Source organism: Aphelocoma coerulescens, chromosome 6 (genome assembly GCF_041296385.1).
Source record: "Aphelocoma coerulescens isolate FSJ_1873_10779 chromosome 6, UR_Acoe_1.0, whole genome shotgun sequence".
In the NCBI taxonomy this organism is placed as follows: Eukaryota; Metazoa; Chordata; class Aves; order Passeriformes; family Corvidae; genus Aphelocoma; species Aphelocoma coerulescens.
This window is the reverse complement of record NC_091020.1, coordinates 6,769,676-6,790,378: the sequence shown is the minus strand read 5'-3', so window position 1 is coordinate 6,790,378 and position 20,703 is coordinate 6,769,676. Positions and strand designations below refer to the sequence as shown.

Genomic DNA, 20,703 nt, shown 5'->3' with positions numbered 1-20,703 from the left:
GAATCCCCCTGGCTATGCCCTCCTTCCAGGGAGCTGCAGAGAGCCATAAGGCCCCCCCTGAGCCTCCTTTTCTCCAGGCTGAACACCCCCAGCTCCCTCAGTCACTCCCCACCACACTTGTGCTCCAGACCCTTCCCCAGCTTCATTGCCCTTCTCTGGACACACTCCAGCCTCTCAGTGTCTTTCTTGTAGTGAGGGGCCCAGAACTAAACACAGGATCTGAGGTGCCTCACCAGTGCTGAGTATAGGGTACTACAAAAACTATAAATAAGCTTGGGAAAAAATGGTGTATTAAGAGTGAAATGAAGTTTGTGTTCTGCCCCTCACTGAGGTACATGTGTATCAGTGGAATGATGCTACCATGTTACCTTTGTAAAGCTTCTGTGTGGTTCATTTACTGCATTTCTGCTCTGCATTCACAGCTTAGATAAAACTTGACTGTTCAGTGCTCTGATGCACAGTAACTCAGTGACCCACATGGCATTTTGAGCATCATCACAGCTCCATCCCAAGCAGCAAGCAGTCAGGCATTTAGAGTTGTACAGTGTTTCTCAGTCAATACTGCATTGGATCCAGTAAAACAAAGTGACCTATTTTTCTAGTCTGTAAATATTATTTCAGTAACAAAACTATTAAAAAAATCCTACTGCATACTATTTTTCTCTGCAGAAATACAAGTCCCAGATACACTCTAGCTAGATTTTCCAAGCATATTTTTCAACATCATTACCGAAGACTAAACAATTAGGTGAGTTATGCTAGGTAAGCCCTCAAATAGCTTTAAGAACAGCAGATTAATTTCATGCAACTGGTTTCCAAGCGGAACTATTTTACCTTTACATTTTCTGAGCTTTATACTACTCTTAATATGAGTGTTTATTTCTAGTGATAGAGTTTTTGAGTGTGTTCAGGGCAGACTGCAGATTTTTAGCTCAAGGTATAAAAATGCATTAATTATTTGCACTATTACAAATTCACACTTAATATTAACTCCTTGGTATGCAATTATGTTGCTCTTTCACTGTCTGAATTGTCCTTGAAAAACTCAGTGTTTCAACACTGAACCATCTGAATTCAGACAATGTTGTTTCTGTTACTCTGCAACTTGAAAAGGCAAATCCCACATACTCATATCATGGTAGACGGAGGTCGCTTCCTTTGTCAAGAACAAAGGTGGTTTCCGTGGTGACATAATCTCAATTTTCATAAGTTCCTCACAACAATGTTTCCACTGGCCTGAGAGAGAAAAGAGAACAATGACTGTAACTTAAAAAACTTCAGCCTGGAAAAAAAAATGGAAGTTATTAGGTTGTGTTAGGAAACTACCTCCAAAGTAATGCTAAACAGTGAGCATTTACTTTTGTTTAGCTCGAATGCTCAGGATGCATTTGTATTTTCACCTCTGTACCCACTGTCTTAGCACAAAGGTCGTAAGATCCTACCTTAAGCACCCCAGCATTACTGTTACACTATGATGGGCAAAGATCATAATTTGCCTTCAAATCCCCAAACAGTATAAATCCAAGGGGGGGAAAAAATAGAAAAAAATTTAAGGTTCTGGAAGCTTCATGAAGTAACCAGAGACAAACTCCAATATCCTGCAAGCCGGATGCTATACAGCTATGTTACAATGTTATAGCAAAGGAACAGTCTGTTTTTAATAGAGGATAACTTGCCTTTTATCCCTTAGCAGACAAGGAAACCTCTTTTTCTATTAATAGATTTTGACCTTAAGGAAAACAAGACACAGTAAAATTACTTTGTTCATACCAATCATTCCAAGTTTTCTGAGCACATTAATTTTAAGAGAATTTTAGAACCAGGGAAGAAAAAAGGCATTTAAATGCCAAGTGACCCATTTTTTCAGAATCTAAGGAAAATGTCTCAAAAAATCCGTGGGTAGTATTCTATCTATAATGAATAAGAAGTAGTTCTTTTACCCCACTCTACAGATAATTTAAAGAGGATGCCCTAGTTTTTGCTTGGTGTGTTTCTTTAATTGATAGTGCCTTTTCTCACTGTAAGTCAGAGCTAGAAATGACTGGAAATACAACTATGATACTGAGTTTCCACAACCTCAATTCAATTATTTTATTGGTGTTGTCTCTGACTAAAGACTGATATTTCATTAATTGACCTGGTTCTGTTTTCTGGCCTAATAACAATGCCTATCAGGAAGCAACTCTACCTTGTCAATAGCAGCATAAAAATTGACAGTCTCTACTCTCAGGAAACCTGTGAGTCAAGCAGGAAGCAGAGAAAAAACACACAGGCAAATTATTCTATGCAGTTTTTATAATAAGTATTTGGTGATAAACAAGGAACACAATATACTACTTCAACAATGTTTCACACAATAAATGAGTTCCCTCTGCCATGTAAGATCAGTGTTGTTCCAGAGGTTTGCCAAAGGATCAGGGTAACACTTTATCACCTGTTACAAAGGCTGAGGTACAGCTTTTACCAGGCCCAGGTAAGCAGTATTTGCCTGACTGGATGGAGTGTGGCTGGGTGAGCATATTCCCACATGAAGAGGGCTACCAAAACCTTTGAACTACAACAGAATCAAGCAATCCCTGTTATAACAAATTGTAATTTAATTCATCCATAATACTGCTGGGCAAGGAAACCCCATGTTTACTTGTGATTACTTGCAAGAGCTGGCCAAATCCACATCCTAGCCAGAGCCCCACATGATTCCAGCATCCTCACCACTTGTCACTAAGGTTTCTATACAAAGGTTTCATACTTGCAGGATCTCACCAAACCAACACACCACTGGTAGGATGCCCAGGCAGAGGTGGACTCTTCCCACTACAGTGGGGAGGAGGAAGAGACAGTGAGAATTTAGCAGTCTTTTAAACATTATCTAGAACACTGCTAAGAGAAGAAATTTTTTTGAGATTGATGGATATATTCTGCCTCTGGTTTCCTGCAAAAACACAGACTGAACACATGGACTCTGGTTTAGTCAAATATTTGCCTTCCAACGGCTTAGACCACCACCCAATATTATCCCAGAGAACATTTTTCTTCTCGTTGTTGCAAACAAAGGCGTATGAGGCAATTCCAATTCAAATTGCTCAAAGATCCCTTTGATGTTACATAACACCCCAGTCGGAGGGCACACTGCCAGCACTGCCTGCTTACTTACTCAGATCATAAAAGTGCTGCCAGAAAGCCTCCATCCACTTATGAAGTTCATCCCTACTGTCAGTAGCAAAACGTTGCGTCACAGCCTCTCCAGACACAGGGTTGATAACAGAGAAGTTATTAGTTCTTCTCTTGGAGTCCTTATCCACAGCTCGAATCCTGGTTTCCTAGGAACAATAAACTATGGTGATGAGTTACTGCTTCACACTGGCATCAACTTATGGCCAATGACAGTGCAAGGAAGGTAGAACTTGGCTTTTTGTCTACTCCAGATTAATACCCAATTAAAAAAAAAAAAAAAAAAAAAAGATGAACTAATGTCAGGAATTGATTATAAAAATTTTTTCTCATAAAACTATTAAAATGACATAAAATACAAAAAATAAGGGAATAGAGCACAATTAGTGCAGTTTAGTCCTGAATTACAGAATGTACTGTAATTCTGTGTTACCCCTCCCCCTACCTTCACCAGCTAATCTCACACTGCTCACTCTTGTCCACAGCAGTTGAGGGAATAATCTACAGTAACTGCAAGCAGTTCCTTTTCTCCAAACTATTCAGATGGACAACCACGTTATTACAGCTACTATTTACACCTCCTACTGTGCTTCTGTGGGCCATTGTTTACCCACTGCATTGTGAACTTGTATCCATTTTGTTTTCATCTTAGTGAATCAGGACATTCAGGGCTAATACAATAGTGACAGGAAAAATAAAAAGAAACTTACCTAGGCCATCTTTAAAGGGGCATTTGTAACAGTAACCCATACAGTTCTACTAGAACACAAGATTTTGCTCTAAGAGAAAAAAAGCACCCTATTTGCCATTTAAAAATAGACATTTTAGTTTTACCTTAATTAGGGAGAGCTAATAAAAGAAATAATTAAATGTGTATATATATCCAAGAAGTGTAACAAGTCTATAAAATCTCTTCAGCTTGAGTTAGAAAAGCTCTCAGATTACACAGCAGCACTGTTAGAGCCAAGGTTTCTCCTTGTGTTCAGGGACGTAGTTCAATTGCTCTAGACTAGATCCAGTGGTATTTTCAGAGTATTTACTTTCTTTGTTATGGCATTACTACAATAAAAAAAAAAAAAACCAAAACAAAAAACACTTATCCCTAACAGTGATTTTTGTGTGTGTGTAAAATGCTAAAAGTTTGAAGTCTGGCTAAAACACAACTAAAAGAATTCCAGAACACAACTGGGTCAACATTGCTGCTCACCACAACATGATGAGCAAATTAAAACAATTAACATCACTTTATTTACAGAAGTAAGGCAGAAGCCCTGGGAGTATCTTTGCACATGCAACTCGACCTGACTGAACAAGCAGCAGCCCATTACAACACTGCTCCTGAGAGGTTTCTGGCATGCCCAGGAGAGCACAGTAATGAGTTTTGGTGCCCGGGTGACAGCTGGCCCCCTACAGCTGGCTAGCCCCAGAGCCCCGGCAGGACATGAGGACACCAAACATGCAGCAAGACCGTGCAGTGCCCCCCTGCCTTGTGCAGGAATACACAAGGATATTCCTGGCATGGGCAGTGCCCAGGATTTGAAGGAAGACAACATTCACAGCCAGGGCTGTGTTCAAACATCTCCTGTCTGGATGGATAGTGAATCTGACCACAAAGGTGGCCTCAGGGCATTCCTCAAAATACAGTGGGGACAGAACAACCAGTTCCTTTTTACACAACTCAACCAAATGTCAAACATCTGCTAAAGGCATTAAACATACACCTACACAAATTAAGTTTACGCATGGGATCCCATGGGGATAAGCCTAGTTCCGATACTCAGAAAAACAAAAATTATTCTACAGACCATTCCCCAGATTTTAAATGCATAACTGAAGTAACCATTTGAAATACCAACAGCTGCTTGTAGCATATCTGATGGATATGCTCATTTAAATTCTTCTGTCTAAAAATAGGAGATGAAGTAATTCATCCATAAGTGCTCTATATCCCATTAACTCAGGTAACCATAGATACCAGCAAAAAAATGAAATCAAGTAGATTAACATTTGACAGGTAAGAACTTCAAGCATACCATACACACAAGTTTATTTAATGATGTTTGCTGCAGGTTTTATCCCACAATTGTGGTATTATTCAAAGGAGATAAATCGTCAAGCAACAATCTATATCTGATGGCTGAATATTTTAGGAGTCATACAAGATGCCATTACAGCAATGGGCTGATGAATCTACCAAGCTTGGGTGAATTACATGACATGCCCAGTTCCACTTAATAAAAACAAAACCCAAACCAACAAAAACCTATTAAAACCAAACAAAAACCAACAGAAAAACCACCCCCCCCCCCAAAAAAAAGCCACAAAAAGTGCTTTATTTTACCATGTTGTAATAATATCTTTCCCAGTCTTCTAAAAAAACTGAACCAACTCTGCTATAGCAATTGTAAAGACCAGAACAATCGGTGGATGGCAACAGGAAAACAGCTGAATCTTGAACTCAAGTGACTCTTATGGGGAAGCTGAAGCCAGTTTTATATTCTTTATGCAAAAGATTATTTCTTTGAAGACAGGGAAAGACTAAAAGGGAAAAATATATGGTACAACCTTATTCTATATTTCTCCCCACAAATAAAATCTCTTTGCCTGATAGTACCTCTCTAGAAAGCTCAAATTTTAAGCTAAGAGGACACAGAGATAGAGAGAGAACTTTTTTTATTGCTGAGGTACAACATTTTCCTGCTAAGCCAGTCCTGACACACTAAGAAGCATCAGTTATAAAGACCATTTTAAGACATCAAAACAAATTACAGTTCTTAAGAAAAATATTGAATAACCTAGAGACCCAGTTCTGTGTATCTATTTTAAGATTAAACAAATCAAATCATATATAACAAACTCCCTTCATGTTTTCAGTACAAAAAAAAATAAACCAAGAAAAAACAGTACAACATTGGAAACAAGTATAACCTGTTCATGTGTTGGTTTCTGTTGTAATGTTTAATAATTTCCATGACGTTTGTTTTAGGCAAGCAGGGAATTATGGTTCAATTTGAAATTATAGCTTTCAAGCACATTAATGCAGAAGACCAAATCCAGTCTATTAGCTGATATTTTGTCCCTTCCTTGTTTTGTGAGCTTGTACTTACGTGACATCCTCATGGCCACTGGCTGGTCAGTACAATGTGTGAGTATGACATGGACAAGAATTATTAGGATATCTGTGCCATTGATCTTGGGAGCAATGCAGCAGTTGAAAATGTGGAGAAGAAGATAGCAATATATGACCAGCCAGCATTTTGTGAAGCTTCAGGGAGCCAATAAAGCAGCTTTCAAACCGCTCAATTTGAGCATGTGTGCTACAAGGATCTGGGTGTTCTATCTGCTTCCCCTGCCTGCATCCACAACCTCTTTCAAGGAACTGCAGGACTAAACTCTCTGGATATGAGATACCAGACATTTGGAGGTCCTTTACTAGTCTATGATTTTCCAATATATTTTCACAGGTAGGAAGGCTTTTCTAAGCCAACCAGTGGGACAAAGTCCTTACTACAGGGAATACGGATCTTTTCAGGGCTGATCTCATTCCTCCATGCTGGAGTTCCCCAACACGTACAGTGAATATTGCTCATGTTGCTGGCTCCCTAAAAGCTCACATGGTTAAGAACTTGTATCCATATTGCTCTGCTCCAGCCCAAGGATGAATTCCCTGGTTCCCTAGAAATATGCACGGTTCCCTTGAAATTGTGCTGCTGCAACCATCACCACATTTTCCAACAAAGTCCTCTCCCTGACCTAGCCAGAACAGCTGCACCAACAAGGACTGTCATTAAAGGTAATTCCAGATTGATTTTGTCCCTCTGCTCCTGCTGCACTGCTCAGCAGTGTTCCCATGAACCCTGAGCCTGTGGCTGCAAACACTTGCTCCTCTCCCTGCTCCCCTCAGCAATCAGCAAAAGCACAGAGAGAGTCCTGGGCTTGCTGACTGCAGGGTCCCAGGACAAAGGCTGCATGGAAAAAATATGCCTGGGACTACATGGGACTACAAGCAACATCCCAGAATTCCTCAAGTTTCAGGCACCCATGGCACAAAAAAACTTTTATAATCTATGAACCAAACATAATAGATTATGAATTCCAAACACTGAGCAACTAGCATGAACTGCTGGCACATGCACCAATTTGCTAAGCTATCAGGTGTAGGCTAGGCCTTTATTTTTCATTTCCAACTAAAGAAAACTTGAAAAAATTCAGGAACTGGCCCATAAAGCATATTTCTTCAAATTGGATTCCAGTAAATTTTCTTTGCTACAGAAAATATCATTTCTCTTTTCCTACTTAGTTGTGCAATATAATATGTTATAGTCACATTTAGCTGGAACAATAACAGTAGCACTTGCATAATAGGAACTGCAGAACCATTCTTGCTCAACAGCAGTAGCAGTGAAGTCATCTAAAGTTGAAGTAATGACTTTGCTGGTCTTAATGGCTTCTTCAAGTCTCAATTCAAAGGGAATGGGAAATACGGCTATCGGTGTGAACATTTTCCAGAGAATTTCTCATAAATTCAGATGATTTCATTACTTCTCAGAAAGTATCTTTAAATTAAATGTAAAGGATCAGCTTCATACTACAAATGAAAATGCCACATATGCAACCCGAAGAGATTTTAGTTAGAATGTCTAGAGTTGATGTTCGATCTCAACTTTCACTTTGAAATTGCTGTTTCTATAACAACATGTAGCAGACAAGCCCATACGATTAGTCTGCTTTCATTTAATCCGTACGAGAAATTTCATAACAAAGGAATCAAAAAATATCCGCAGGCATTAAGTTAGTTTCAAGAGAAACTGTTTAAGTAGTAAAGTATCCAAATATGTTTTCAATTGCATTTTCTTTTTTTCTAGTTCTAATTTAAATTGAAGAAGGATTCACAGTCATTCTCCCACAGTCTGACATTTTCGTAAAATGGTGTAAGATACATAAATCATGTACCTTCTACATGTTAGCTTTAAGGATACCCTGCAAACATAAGGACAGTCTCTCAGCAAAGGCTTATCAAACTGGATTTCAGGTTCTAAGTGCATTGGTTACTTGGAGGAGCAAAACATCTCAGAACAATATGGTTATTTTAAAAGGAAAAGCAAAATTGGGATTTAGACTAAACCAGAAAACTCTAAGGAAAGATATGAGGCAGCTTGATAGATAACTTTAAAAAATATTCCTGTCATGTTTTAGAATGATTTAGTCATTCTATAATTTACTAAAGTTTACAATTTCTTAACTGATACTGTGAACAGCTGGAAAACAGAATTATGGCAGAGGCTGACTAGTGAAATTGAAAGTGACTGAAGAGGCAAGCAAGTAAACCTACTTAAATATATATCACAGTATAAATATTTATTTAATGTAAATGTATGAACAGTTGGGAGAAAAAATAGCACTAGGAAAAAAGGTACTTTTATTTAAGGAATCAATTTCAATCTTAGCAATTAAAAAAACATCTTAACACAAACAGGTCACATTGTTATGACCCATTTAAATGTTTGGGTTCTACACCAGTCTCACTCTGAAGGAGAGTGCATCTCTCCCAGGAACACTCAAGCCACCAAAAGCTGATACTGCTGCTGTAAGAAGCAGTTCTTTGTCACCCCATGCCCCCTCACGTTCCCAGTCATAGCTGAGCCCCGTGCTTGTACCACACAAGCATTTGTGCAGCCATGTAATGAGCTGGGTAAGAGAACTGATTAAAGGGAAGCCCAGTTGAAGCCAAGAGTCCTCCTGCCCCAGATGAACTGGCTTTAACGCCCATGAGTTGCCCTGTGCAATCGCTCCGTCAGCTGCCCCTGTGCCTGCCCTGGCACAGCACAGCAGCAGCTGAACAAGCAGCCGGGCCCAGGAACGCTTCTCTCGGAATTAGTGCTGGCACCGAGCGCTCACGGCAGCACAGCAGAGGAATCCACAGCGACCTGTGCTTAGCACAGCTTCCAAATGTGTCTATTTACTTGTGTAAAATGAACTCAGCTATGTGATTGCAAATAACATTCAATTCCTCTGCCCATCCTTATGGGATATTAACCCTTGATGCCTGCACCAAAACCAGTTTTTGAGAGCATCTGTTCTCTCTAATGCTTGCCATTCTAGAAGGTCTTTCTGATAACGTTACTAATTTAAATATTACTTCAGATTAATTACTGTTTCTTTGGCCAAATAGTAAGCAACATTTTAAATTTATGTTTTAAGCCCAGGCTTTTCAATCAGGGCATGAAAAACAGCAATAATGTCATCCTAGAGAACAGAGCTTCCAAAGTTACTGTGCCCTGGACAAAACCAGCATTAAGAAAAGCAGCTTACTTTAAGGCACTAAAATATTTTGAAAAATTTTCCAGCTCTCCTTCTAATTAAGACTGTGGCTAAATAACACATAACAACAAAAAAGCTTTTGTTGGAATTCCACCTTGCTGAGGACAGAAATCTACCAGAACATTGCTAGGGGACTGTAAGCAATACATTTCCAAGGGCTGTCTTACAGAACTATCATATAAAAAGTTATTAGTTTTTCTATAGAAAAACACCCTCCTTTTTGCCTCTATGCTAACCAGTCTAATGCAACAGAAGGAATTTACATCCACAGCTAAGGAATGTTACATTTCTGCTGGGGGACTGCGAATTTCACAGAAGCACATCCCACCCTCATTTCACCTGTAAGTCACTCTGCGTCCCAGCAGCTTAGAGCCCAAATGACTGCATGTATTTCTTAAACAAAAAAAAAAGTTCCCCAAAATAATCCAATAAATTAAAAAACCCCAACAACCAAAAGAAAAAAATCCCCATACAACCAATTTTACCTTGTTGATGGAAACTGTCAATGCTGGCTCCAGTTTAGCCTCAATTTCTTCTGGTGAGTAATAACAAAAGAGTTTGCCACCTCTCAGTATGCAATACAGCCTCCTCCAGCTCATTAGACCTCCTACCATTTGCTAAAGGGAAGAATAGTCAGAAACTGCCAAACACAAACCTAAAACAAAACCATATTAATAAGGTGTACACATATCAGCCCTGATTGACCAAAACTTAGCCACACCAAATCCATTCCTACAACAAAGACTTTCTGTTACAGAACATTTCAGTCACTGATTTCTGAAACATTAGCAGTACTTCAAATGTCTTCTGGTGTTTTACAGTTTTTGCAGATTTATTGCCATGTGACACTAACAGTACAGAATCTGCTGGTTCACACAGAATGAAATCTAGATTTGGTGTCTACTGTAAAAAAGAAAGCACCTTTATTGGCTACAGCAATTGCACAATAATAGAAATAAAAAGAGTATTACACTTTGGGAATAGACGGTACATTCAACAAATGTCAAGCAAAGACATTTGTCTAGAATTCCACTTTCTCAAATGAATTTTCTGAACAGCTTTCATAAAAACATAAGTTTCACAACCAGTTTAAAGCCTGTAATTCAGCACTCCTGACAAATGACCCAGACCCTCTGATGCTCTACTACCATCTTCTCATATGCCTAGTTGTGCAACGAACCAAAATAGAGAAGTAAAGTGAGTTCAGATGAATAATTTCTGAAGGGATGAGTTTAAATATGGCTCGGTTCACCAGCCTGATTCACCATGCTGTGATACGAACTCTTGTGCCAGCACAACAAGGGCTGTGTACAAGGATGAGAGCCACAGCATTATTAGGACTGATGCCGTCAAGTACCAGTGCAAACCAACTCTGAAACAAGAGTTGTACTTGATCTTTACTAACAACCTACATCATTCATGGCAAAGAAACACTGATTTCTCCATGCTCAGCCACTGAAGGTACAATTTGTGAATGCAGCCATGAGAGTTTCCCCCTTGCTCTAAGTAGAACAGGAAAAAACACCAGTTCTCAATAAACCACTTCAGGTAAAAGCAAAGGTTTTAACAATTGACTCTTAGTGACAGCTATTAACAGCCCAGGATGCAAACACAAGCAAGGTCTTCTTACCTGCTGGTTTAGAAATCCTGCCATCATATCCCTGGCCATGCAGGAGGGCTGGACAACTAAACGGCAACACATGTTTCCATACAGGGGCAGCCAAAAAGAGGATTCCTCTGGGGGAAAGAAAAAGGCAAAAGGCAGACAAACACTCAGTTCTGATCAATTGCCCTAAACTTATAGTTTAGCTCTCTACATCTGTTTTTACATTAAGATCGTGAGTGTAAATAAGCATATTTTCATATTATAAGAAAAGAGATTTAATCCTGTAGGATTAGACTAAAACTAATTTTTAGTCTTCAGGAAGTGTTTTTTAATTGGAAAAAATAGTAAATTCCAAAATAATTTCAAGTAAAAATGGCAACATTGTTCTGCAAAAAAGAGTTGTTTTTACATAAAATACAGCTCATTTCAGAGCTAAAACACTTTGAAAGGTAAGTACACTGACACTCTCATCTAGTATGATCCCTGAGCCCATCCCATTGTGGCACACAGCTATATTTGTATGTGAGCACTTTGCTCAGGTTGTTTTAATAAGGCTTGGAATTTGTATCTACTTCTGCCTTCAGCACTAGAAGAGCATTTACGGCTCCAAGGAGTTTCTAATGAGTTGGAATCACTCTGCTCCACTATGCTATAGGCTCTCTTTTCTGTAATTTAAAGTAGGTAATGCAACATTCCATTAATGTGACTCTGTCTTTGGTCATGGTTTAGAAATGCTTGTGATGAACCAAAATATCCAGATATGTCCTTTCTCACCTGACAAAATTATGTAAATAATGTCAGAAAAAGGAACTTCGAGAAGAATATAAAGTACTAATAAAGAAAGGCTTACAAATATCAAAGGTGCTCAGAATTATTCATTCAACACTTCAAGAAATAAATGCCCCATAAATCTTCAAATCTGTACTTATTCAAAATTACTGAAACGTAAAGAAGGAAATTCCCTTTGAGGTCAAGTTTACCCCAGTAAATGATTTAAGTTCCCAGAAGCAACAGTGAAAGTCCCATGCCTTAGGTTAACAGTTGGAGCATGGCTTATGGGAGGGACTGCCCTTGCAGAAACTAATGGACAAAGTACCAAAAAGTGAAAACACCACCATCAGTTGCAGTATAATCAGTCCCCCATGGTGTTGAATTGCTCCCAACTGGTGCTGCCCCAGAGCTGAAGGACAGCAGCTAGCACAGACTACAAGCACACACACTTAAGTCCTGTGTTAAATCTGGGCCTTGAACAAACCTCACCAAACTGAAGCACTTTTTCTTCTTCTGACTACAGAGGAACAAACTGTTCTTTATTCTGATACCCTTCCTTGGCTGTGAGGAAGGGGAAATAATTTGTATATAACTACAACTCACATAAGATGGATATGCAAATGACAGAAGAAACTCCCAAAAGAATTACATTTTTCATCTGGACTTGAAATTTTACTCAACTTATAGTTTATTCAGCTGTGTACAGATGCCTGCTTTAGAGCCGTTAAATATTTTATTAAAGTTGTTCTATATTGAGTATCAAGAAAAATAATCTCTTTAAGCTCTTTAGTTTACAAGAGTTTAATGCAAAATGTTACTGGTTTTTTATTTCCTTAAATTGGTACCATATGTACTTACCATTTCCTGTAATGGTAAGGCTGTGGGTCCTGAAATTGTCCTCAGCGCTTTCCAGACCCAAAGTGGTGTATGCTAGCAAACTGTACTTTGCACCACTAAATGTGAAAGAAATGGCACATTTAGGACATTTCTGCTTCATGTTGCTCAGGTCTAGACACGCCTGAGATACCACATTTGGGTACAAGGGAACACCAAGGTGCACGGCAGCACCTGTCAGTGACCGCCAATTGCCACCCCCCAACCTCTTCCCACACAGCTCCTGTATGTTCTCTGTTCTGCAGTCTGTTCACCTCCTGCCTCCATGTGTGTATCTCCAGTTCCTCCTACCCCACAACTTCCAGGCCAATGCCATCATTCATTACAACTCTTTCTGTTGCCTCCTCTCTGGGACCTGCTGGCCAGGAGACTTCTCATGTGGCCACTACCTACGAGCTGGGCTCATGCTTCCTGGGGAGCCAGCAGCGGCCAAACCCAGGGGTAAAGGCTGTGCTATCCAAACCCTCTGCACCCTCTGGATGCTCAAAGCACCTCTCTCCTCTAGTCAGACACCAAGTTACTTTCAATAGTGTTACAGCTCTTATTCCTAGGCCTAAAGCAATAAGATTTGGCAATAGGTTCAAAAATTCCTATAGTTAATAGAACAACGGATGACAAACTTTATCTGAAAATACAGGTTAAAAATTAAAAGGCTTTATACTGCTTCTCCATGTTGCCCTGCTCTTTTGCTTTGCCTATGCAGACTACACTTTATAGACCAGTTGTTTATAATGTATTTTGAATAGGATCCAATAGATTGATTATTCACATGCAGAAATCTGTGCAGAAATCCTACAGTCAGTTTTGTAGCATAAAGGATTTTTTTTCACTTATTGGCTTACAGGTTTCAGAATGTTTTATCTTAGTTTTGTATTTTGCCTAGGGAAAAAAAGTATCACTCTTACAATTCAGCACAGTGCAATTGTGGAATGCAATTCTTGGAATAAACTGGTATAAATTTAGTACGTTTAACCTTTTCCCTAAAATACTCATCGGACCGAGTAACAGATTTACAGTCCAGCAATGCAGTAAGAATTCCACCTAGCTAATGGCAGTTAGAACAAAGTCCACAAGAAAACAAACCCTTCCAAATCACTAACTACTCTCCCCAACAGGATCTAGCACAAGTTCCTCAACATATCTTCAGCAGAACATAAGAAAACATAAAAGCTGAGAAGATGCTATTGAACTAAGATCACCAAAAGTAGTTTTCCATCTTAGTATTTTTCAAATTTTATTTTTATTACTGGCACAGTGGAAACATACAGTTTTCAGACCTCTGGCTCTGCAGATAAACAAGGAGAATGTCTACCTCCCCCTAACCCTAATGAAAGAGGAAAAGTAGGAAGTTTGTTAGAGGGGAGGTCTGTTATGTATCTGTCTCCAGGGAACAAAAAGAAAATTAAATACAGTATCACGTTCTGGGTGAAAAACCACTGCTGTGAAGCACTTCAAGAGGGCAATCTGAACAAAAACTCATCAGCATTTGTATATATTCCCTGCTAGACTGTTCCCTAACAAAAGGTTCTCCACTGATTATGTTTGACCATGCAGTTGAGCAATGCATTACCATTCTATTTAAACTGTACCAAAAAGTTCAGTTTCTTCTCACAGATAAAACTGCTGTGCTGATTCTAAAGTTACTTTTTTTTCTAAAGCATGACTAATTACCACAACAACCTTGCCAAAAAAAATAGCTACTTCACTTTTAAAATATGCTTCACAGTAACATTTTCATTCTAAAATACAAGTCATTCCTTTCAGGCAGCTGCAGTATAATTTAGAAAAGTTTTATCTACAAATATTTTTCAGACTTAACTGGCTAATCAGGATTGTTGACTGTATTTTTCCTTTGCATTTCACAGAATTAGCTAACTGCCTTAAATGGCAGTTTCTTTGTATAACAAAGAATAATCTGCCTGCTGCATCTCATTCGGTACTTTGCATATCTATAGTATTTTACCATGTAACAACTTCATTAAAAAAAAAAAATCAGCTCATCTTCACAACATGCCTGTGGCAAAGGCTCATTGTTTAATCTGTTTACTGATCAAGAGACAGAGGCACTGAAGTTTCCACACAGACGCCGGTGAGGGAAGGTGTAACTATAACACTCTATCAATGTATGTTAATTAAAACATCTTCAATTCCAGAATCTGTTCCTGAATATTAAACCCAATGTTAGAAATCCCAATCTTAGTTCATTCATTCAATGCGAGTGAAGGAGTGAGTGGAAGACATGTGAGTGAAAAAAAAAAAATTCAATATGCTCACCTTTCAATCAGATCTTAAATAATAGACAGTAAAACCAAATATAACCTTCAGGTACTAACAAGAACCCAACCATAAAAGTGAGGCCACCAGATTAGACTGTGTACTTCCAGCAAAATATCACTGGGCATTTGCCAACTCAAACACAGGACACGGAAGCTGCTGCACCTTCAGCCCAGTGGAGGACAATACATCAAACACAACAACCAGTGCATGTGTAGGCCAGTTCTGCAAGTGAATGAGCAGGCACTTGAGGGAGACTCTGCAGCGACTTATCCAAAGAGCAACCTAGTTACACTGGCATTTAATAGTAAAACTGCACTGAATATTTTTTCTGCTATGAAAAATGTAAAAATAAAAAAAAAATTTAAGCTAGAATTGAAAAACAAAGCAAGCAAAAGACTGTAAAGAAACTAAAAGAGGGATAATTAAGAGAGGATATCAGTATAACTCAAATTGACCAACCTAAGCAACCAATCAAGCCCTTTGTCACCACGCTTTTTCAAGAAGTTCCAAGTCTGACAGTTTCCTCACTAACCAGAGAGATTTCTAAGCCAAGAAGTTTGAAACAGAAGGATCACAGAGTTTTTGGAAAATGGAGAATATCACTCATGTGTGCACTGAAAAGAAAAAGGCTTGTACAAATGAAATCTACAGAGAAAAGGTGTTCGCATAATATAGAAAGTTCACTTTTTTGTTGCAGTTTAATTTCCCCTGATGGACTGGTAAAACTCTCAGGGAATACTTGAAAGATCTCTTGTAATCTTGCAGTCTCTTCTCCTTTATAAGGGCTACATACCAAGGTCTAACTAATATAAATCCTAGGGGAAAACCCATAAAAAAACCCGGACAACTTATTTTCTGCTTATAATAACCCATTTCTTTCCAAACAACTATTTTAATCACCCAGCAAAGACATCATTAAACACTTCATTGTTCATTTAATTGTGTTAAGAATGTAATAGTCACTGTGAGATGATTATCTACAGCAGAAACAACAAACTTCCAAGATGGAGGAAAGGAAAATTCAATTGGGAAACCAAAAGCAAAACCCAGGGGAGGAGGCAGCTGTTTAAATTGTCTACTGGTGCTTCTTCCTTAAAAGCCAGGCAGTCTATATTCAAGCAAAGAAGCCAGTGGTTATATCTGATTCAAACTGTGTCTAATGATAGTGTGTCATGGCCCAGCTGAAGCTGGTGGAAAGCACAGCCACCTGACATGATGCAGATTGAAAAATACATTGTCATTAGGTGGAACCCACTGGAAAGTTAGTAATAAAATTTGTTTTGCTCTGTGGATAAGATCTCTCGGATGTCTATTTTTGAGTCACACAGTAATATCAGTTCAACAAAGACAGAATATGCTTGAATGTTTCTTTTTTAAATCCTGGGAAATAGATACATGAAGCTAGACAGACTACACTCAACACCTGGCAAGAGTTAAGCATTGATTCTTTAGTGTCAGCTGCCAAAAAAAAGTAATTCCTTGAAAAAATTGCTTTCTAAAAAAATATAAATAAATAAAGAAATGCTATTAGTATTTGCAAATTAGGTATTTGGTCTGCTTAAATCCCAATGAAATGAAAGTTGCTGGAAAATATTAGTAGGCAGTTAATTTTTAAAAGGACACAGGTAAATTATTGGGAACAGCACTTATGCCTATGAACACTGAAAACTGTTCTGTGGTAAAGTCAATTAAGAAATCTCCTGTTAAGTAGCCCGTAACCATGAAGTGCCTTTGGCAGTCCAGTTTTACTGAAAAGCTGGCAAGTGGAATTAGGGCAGAGGGTACTGGAGTGGTTTCTCCTGCCTACATACACACTTTTTGTTATTTCACACAACTTGTAACTTTTAGACATATCTACCTGTCTGTCAAGTATGAACAACACTGGCTAGGTGCAAAAATAGTATGGGGAAGGAAGTAAATGGGGAAGGGGGGAGGAGGAGAAGTAGATGGACAGAGAGACACAGACAGACCATACAAGCTCAACTTCCTCTAGAGATCAAACTAAAAATATTATGGACGTTGGAAAGAATAGTGGATTTACCAGCTGTCTGGCTGTGGAGCACAAAGATAAAGGCTGCCCATGTGTTTCAAGATCAGAACCAGGCCCCAAGGCTCAGTGACATGGTTGGAATTCACACCTACTTTCTCATTTCCTATTTAAAATGTAAATTTTTTTTCACATGGGCAACTAGAGAAAGAACCAGTTTCTTGGCAGTTTGCCAAAAATGTACAATCTATTTGGTCTACTTCTATTGTAAAAGCTATAAAACCAGAATATCAATATATGTGGCTTACTGGATGACTGGGTCAGCAGGCAAAAGGGGTTCAATGCTGTCTTCCTCCAGTGCAGCTTTGAGTTTCTTCCCTGTAGCTTTGCTGAGGGACGTTTTAAGTTTCTTTGCCAGTTTCTTAGGAGTGTTTGTTATATATAAAGACTCCTCTGTACAGCAGCTATGCACTTCAACCTTCACCTGGAAATCTGGGCTTGCTTCATCACTGAAGTGGGGGAGGAGAAAATTTCAGAGCGTTTGTTAACAAACTGTGCACAGAGCCAAGGAATGTTGCTGCTACTTTATAGATTAAATAACATATTTCTAATCAAGGGAAGCAATGCCATAAGATTCAGGCGCAGACACACGTTAATATGGAATTAAGGACTAGAGTACACAGCAGTAACTTAGCATTGAGGTCATGAGATGGATGTTATAATTGCGCCATAAACAATTACAAACAGGAAATTCAACGTTTAGGTTAAAAACGGAAAACCCCCCCATGTTATGGAAATACACAGGCAACACATTCAAACACACTTAAATCTGCCCTCTACTGTTACACAAAAATCCCATGATTGAAAACCTGTGCCTGCTTATGGTCCTAAATCAGATTGAACTGTTTGAAAGATATCTTAGCTGCACCCCATCCCCTTCAAATTACTGAAAAAAAAAATGCTATCTAATAAAATCTGTCATTCACAGCTTAACTACCTACTGCTGCATCATCTGGCCCACAGTCTTTCTCAGTTTTCAGTTCTACTGATTCTCTTGTTTTCAAGCTTAGTCATCAAACCAGAAGCCTAACCTCATCTTTCAGGTACAAATAATGTCATTACACAGATGCCGTAATAAAATAATCCCAAAAGCTTTTATATCAAGTCTTTCTATGCCTTGGACGATAAAAGGCAAGTTAGGGTGCCTTTTCTGCTTTTGTTCCAGTGTTCCACAGAAAATTATAATGGTCAAGTCTCATATCTGTGAAGAAGGAGATTTAAATCTTTGTCCCCACTCTTAACTTGAACAGGTGTTTAAGAGAGCTTAAAATTTGACTTAAACTCAGTTTTCAGGATCTTGATTTAAAGCTTTTGGTAGTTCTAGCTTTCCAGCCAGTCTTCCTCAGGAGACAGACTCTAAATTGTTGATATAAAAAATAAAGGCAGGGAGTGGAGTCAAGCACATGCTCAGGTAGATGTAACAGAACATGAGATGTTACATGAGGATAGAGACTGTAACCTGCTGGACAGGATAACACTGAAACACTTGGTGCAACATTTACACCTATATTTTCATAATGTTTTCAGGTTTTAGCATTGATTTAATGCTGTCCCGGATATGTAAGTTTGTTTATCTCTTTATATAAAGAAAAATGATTCAGCAGGGCAAAAATGAAAAGAAATACAGATCAACTAGCACATCTACAACCAGCCTCATTTTGTACACAAAAACCAGCCTTCCAGATTCTCCACCCACTAAAATGAGCAGAGCCTCTACTGATTCCTTTGCCCACAGCAAAACCTAGTGGACCTCAGCCAATCTAATTCATAATCACATCCACCTTCAAAAGAAAACAATATTTGTACTTCCTTCAACAGATGTAAATTATACTCACAATATGGTCACATTTTCAAAACAGATATCTGTTATTGCTTTATCCACAATAGTCACCTCAGTATCAAAAACCTCAGCTCCCATTCTGAACAAACAAAACACTGCATAGCGCTGTGATTCTGGAGAGAGCCAGAGAAAGCTTTTATTAGCCACATTGCACATCACAATACTAAACACTTCCAGTAAGCAGAACTATACAAAATGGTAATTCAGACCTCTAAGGAATTGCCCTCAAATTCTTCCCACCAGAAATTTTCATCATAGGATTTTATGATAATTGACCTATCAAAGCTGCTGTCTAGGTAGAACATACACAAAAGGAAAAAATGGCTGCCTCTATTAGGAAAAAAAAAGTTGAGTAATCAGGTATAGTGCATGTTAGCAACTTCAAAAACATTAGTAAAAATGTAATTTTGTTTAGTAAAATTGACTTTACACCAAAAAAAAACCCCAAAAAACCCCACTTGATCCAAAGTCTATATCATTTTATGAATGTGCTACATAGGATTAGACTATTTTGCCATGCTTTGCACCTCTGACCCTATTGAAAATCAAAGTGAAATCAATGCCAGGTGACAGCTGGAACAGATTTAGGATTAATCTCCATGACACAGCAAAATGCATGTACTTGAAGGCTATCCAATAATAAACTCAACACCAACAGTCAACTTTCATTTAAATTTCCCACTGGAAACAGCCTCCAATATACTCTCTCAAATGCAGACAAGACATAGAACAATGTGTTTAATCAGAAGTTTCTCAGTTAACCATTTAATACAACATTTTTTTGTTGCTTCCTCTGGAATTCTTCCTCAGGAGGGCTCTTTAGAGAGCAAGGTTTAAACACAGAGAACCACAGGACTTTGAACTAACTCACTTGCTACAACCAGCAACTTCAAATTATGAGCATTTACACAACAAAGAGTAAAATATGGACCTAATGGAAGGTTAAAAAATAGGTTGAAATGAGTATGAACTTCCTCATTCAGTTTAAATTTACAGGCATAAGCAATTGCTTATCAGAGTAATTCATTACATCTTACATACTTTCTTTATTGCTGAAGTGATCAGAGCCTTTCCACATTAATGGTATTCGAATATCTAAAGGGGGGGAAAAAGAAGGTAGGGAAATTAAGTTATAGTCAATACTGTAGATCTGTGATCAAAACAAATTACAAAAAGTTTGTTTCTTTTTCTGATGTTCTGGTGGTAACAGGGCCTTCCACCCAAAGAACAGCATAATTATTCCAAGTTTATTATCCACATCAAAAGAAAATTCAATAATTAGTTCAACTTGAAGTATCATTTTGGTTTAGAAATTATGCTAGAATAAAGAATATTTTAAATCTCATTTGAAAGTACCTGAAATAACATTTCAGAGAAGCTGTGTAACATAGTTCTGAGAGGTATTCTTTGAGCCCAATACTATGCATAGATGCAAACCAAAACCCTGCTTGCCTTGTGCTGGAAACCACTCATCCCACTCCACGAGGAAAGCCTTCCTGTTTTAATGAAAAGACTGGGATACTTATGCTGCAAACACTTCAGTCTTGTTTTGCTAACCACAGAGAAAATACCACTTGTAATCACATTCCCAGCGAGAATTGTCTTAGTCGGCATAAAAAGAGTTTAGAAATCTTTTTTCTCTTAACTTGAAAATATCCTTCTACTTCAGAACCATAGTAGAGAGGCAATTACAGAACCATTATTTTAAATCATGCCTGTCATTTTAATATTAGGAAAGTATTTTCTTCAATAAATTTTCCAATTTATCTACTAAAC

At 38.3% G+C, this 20,703-nt stretch overlaps 1 protein-coding gene across 1 annotated transcript in view; it reads right to left on the bottom strand.

The window, feature by feature from the left end:
• RTKN2 (rhotekin 2) overlaps nt 1-20,703 on the bottom strand; it is a 34,372-nt gene that overhangs the window by 5,721 nt on the left and 7,948 nt on the right. Inside the window, exons 4-11 of the mRNA XM_069019082.1 lie at nt 19,969-20,022; nt 18,923-19,040; nt 17,336-17,536; nt 12,728-12,822; nt 11,123-11,229; nt 9,978-10,109; nt 3,155-3,320; nt 1,129-1,236 (exon numbers count right to left, since the gene is read on the bottom strand). Of these exons, the coding sequence (XP_068875183.1) occupies nt 1,129-1,236; nt 3,155-3,320; nt 9,978-10,109; nt 11,123-11,229; nt 12,728-12,822; nt 17,336-17,536; nt 18,923-19,040; nt 19,969-20,022 (981 nt within the window). The remainder of the gene's footprint in view (nt 1-1,128; nt 1,237-3,154; nt 3,321-9,977; nt 10,110-11,122; nt 11,230-12,727; nt 12,823-17,335; nt 17,537-18,922; nt 19,041-19,968; nt 20,023-20,703) is intronic.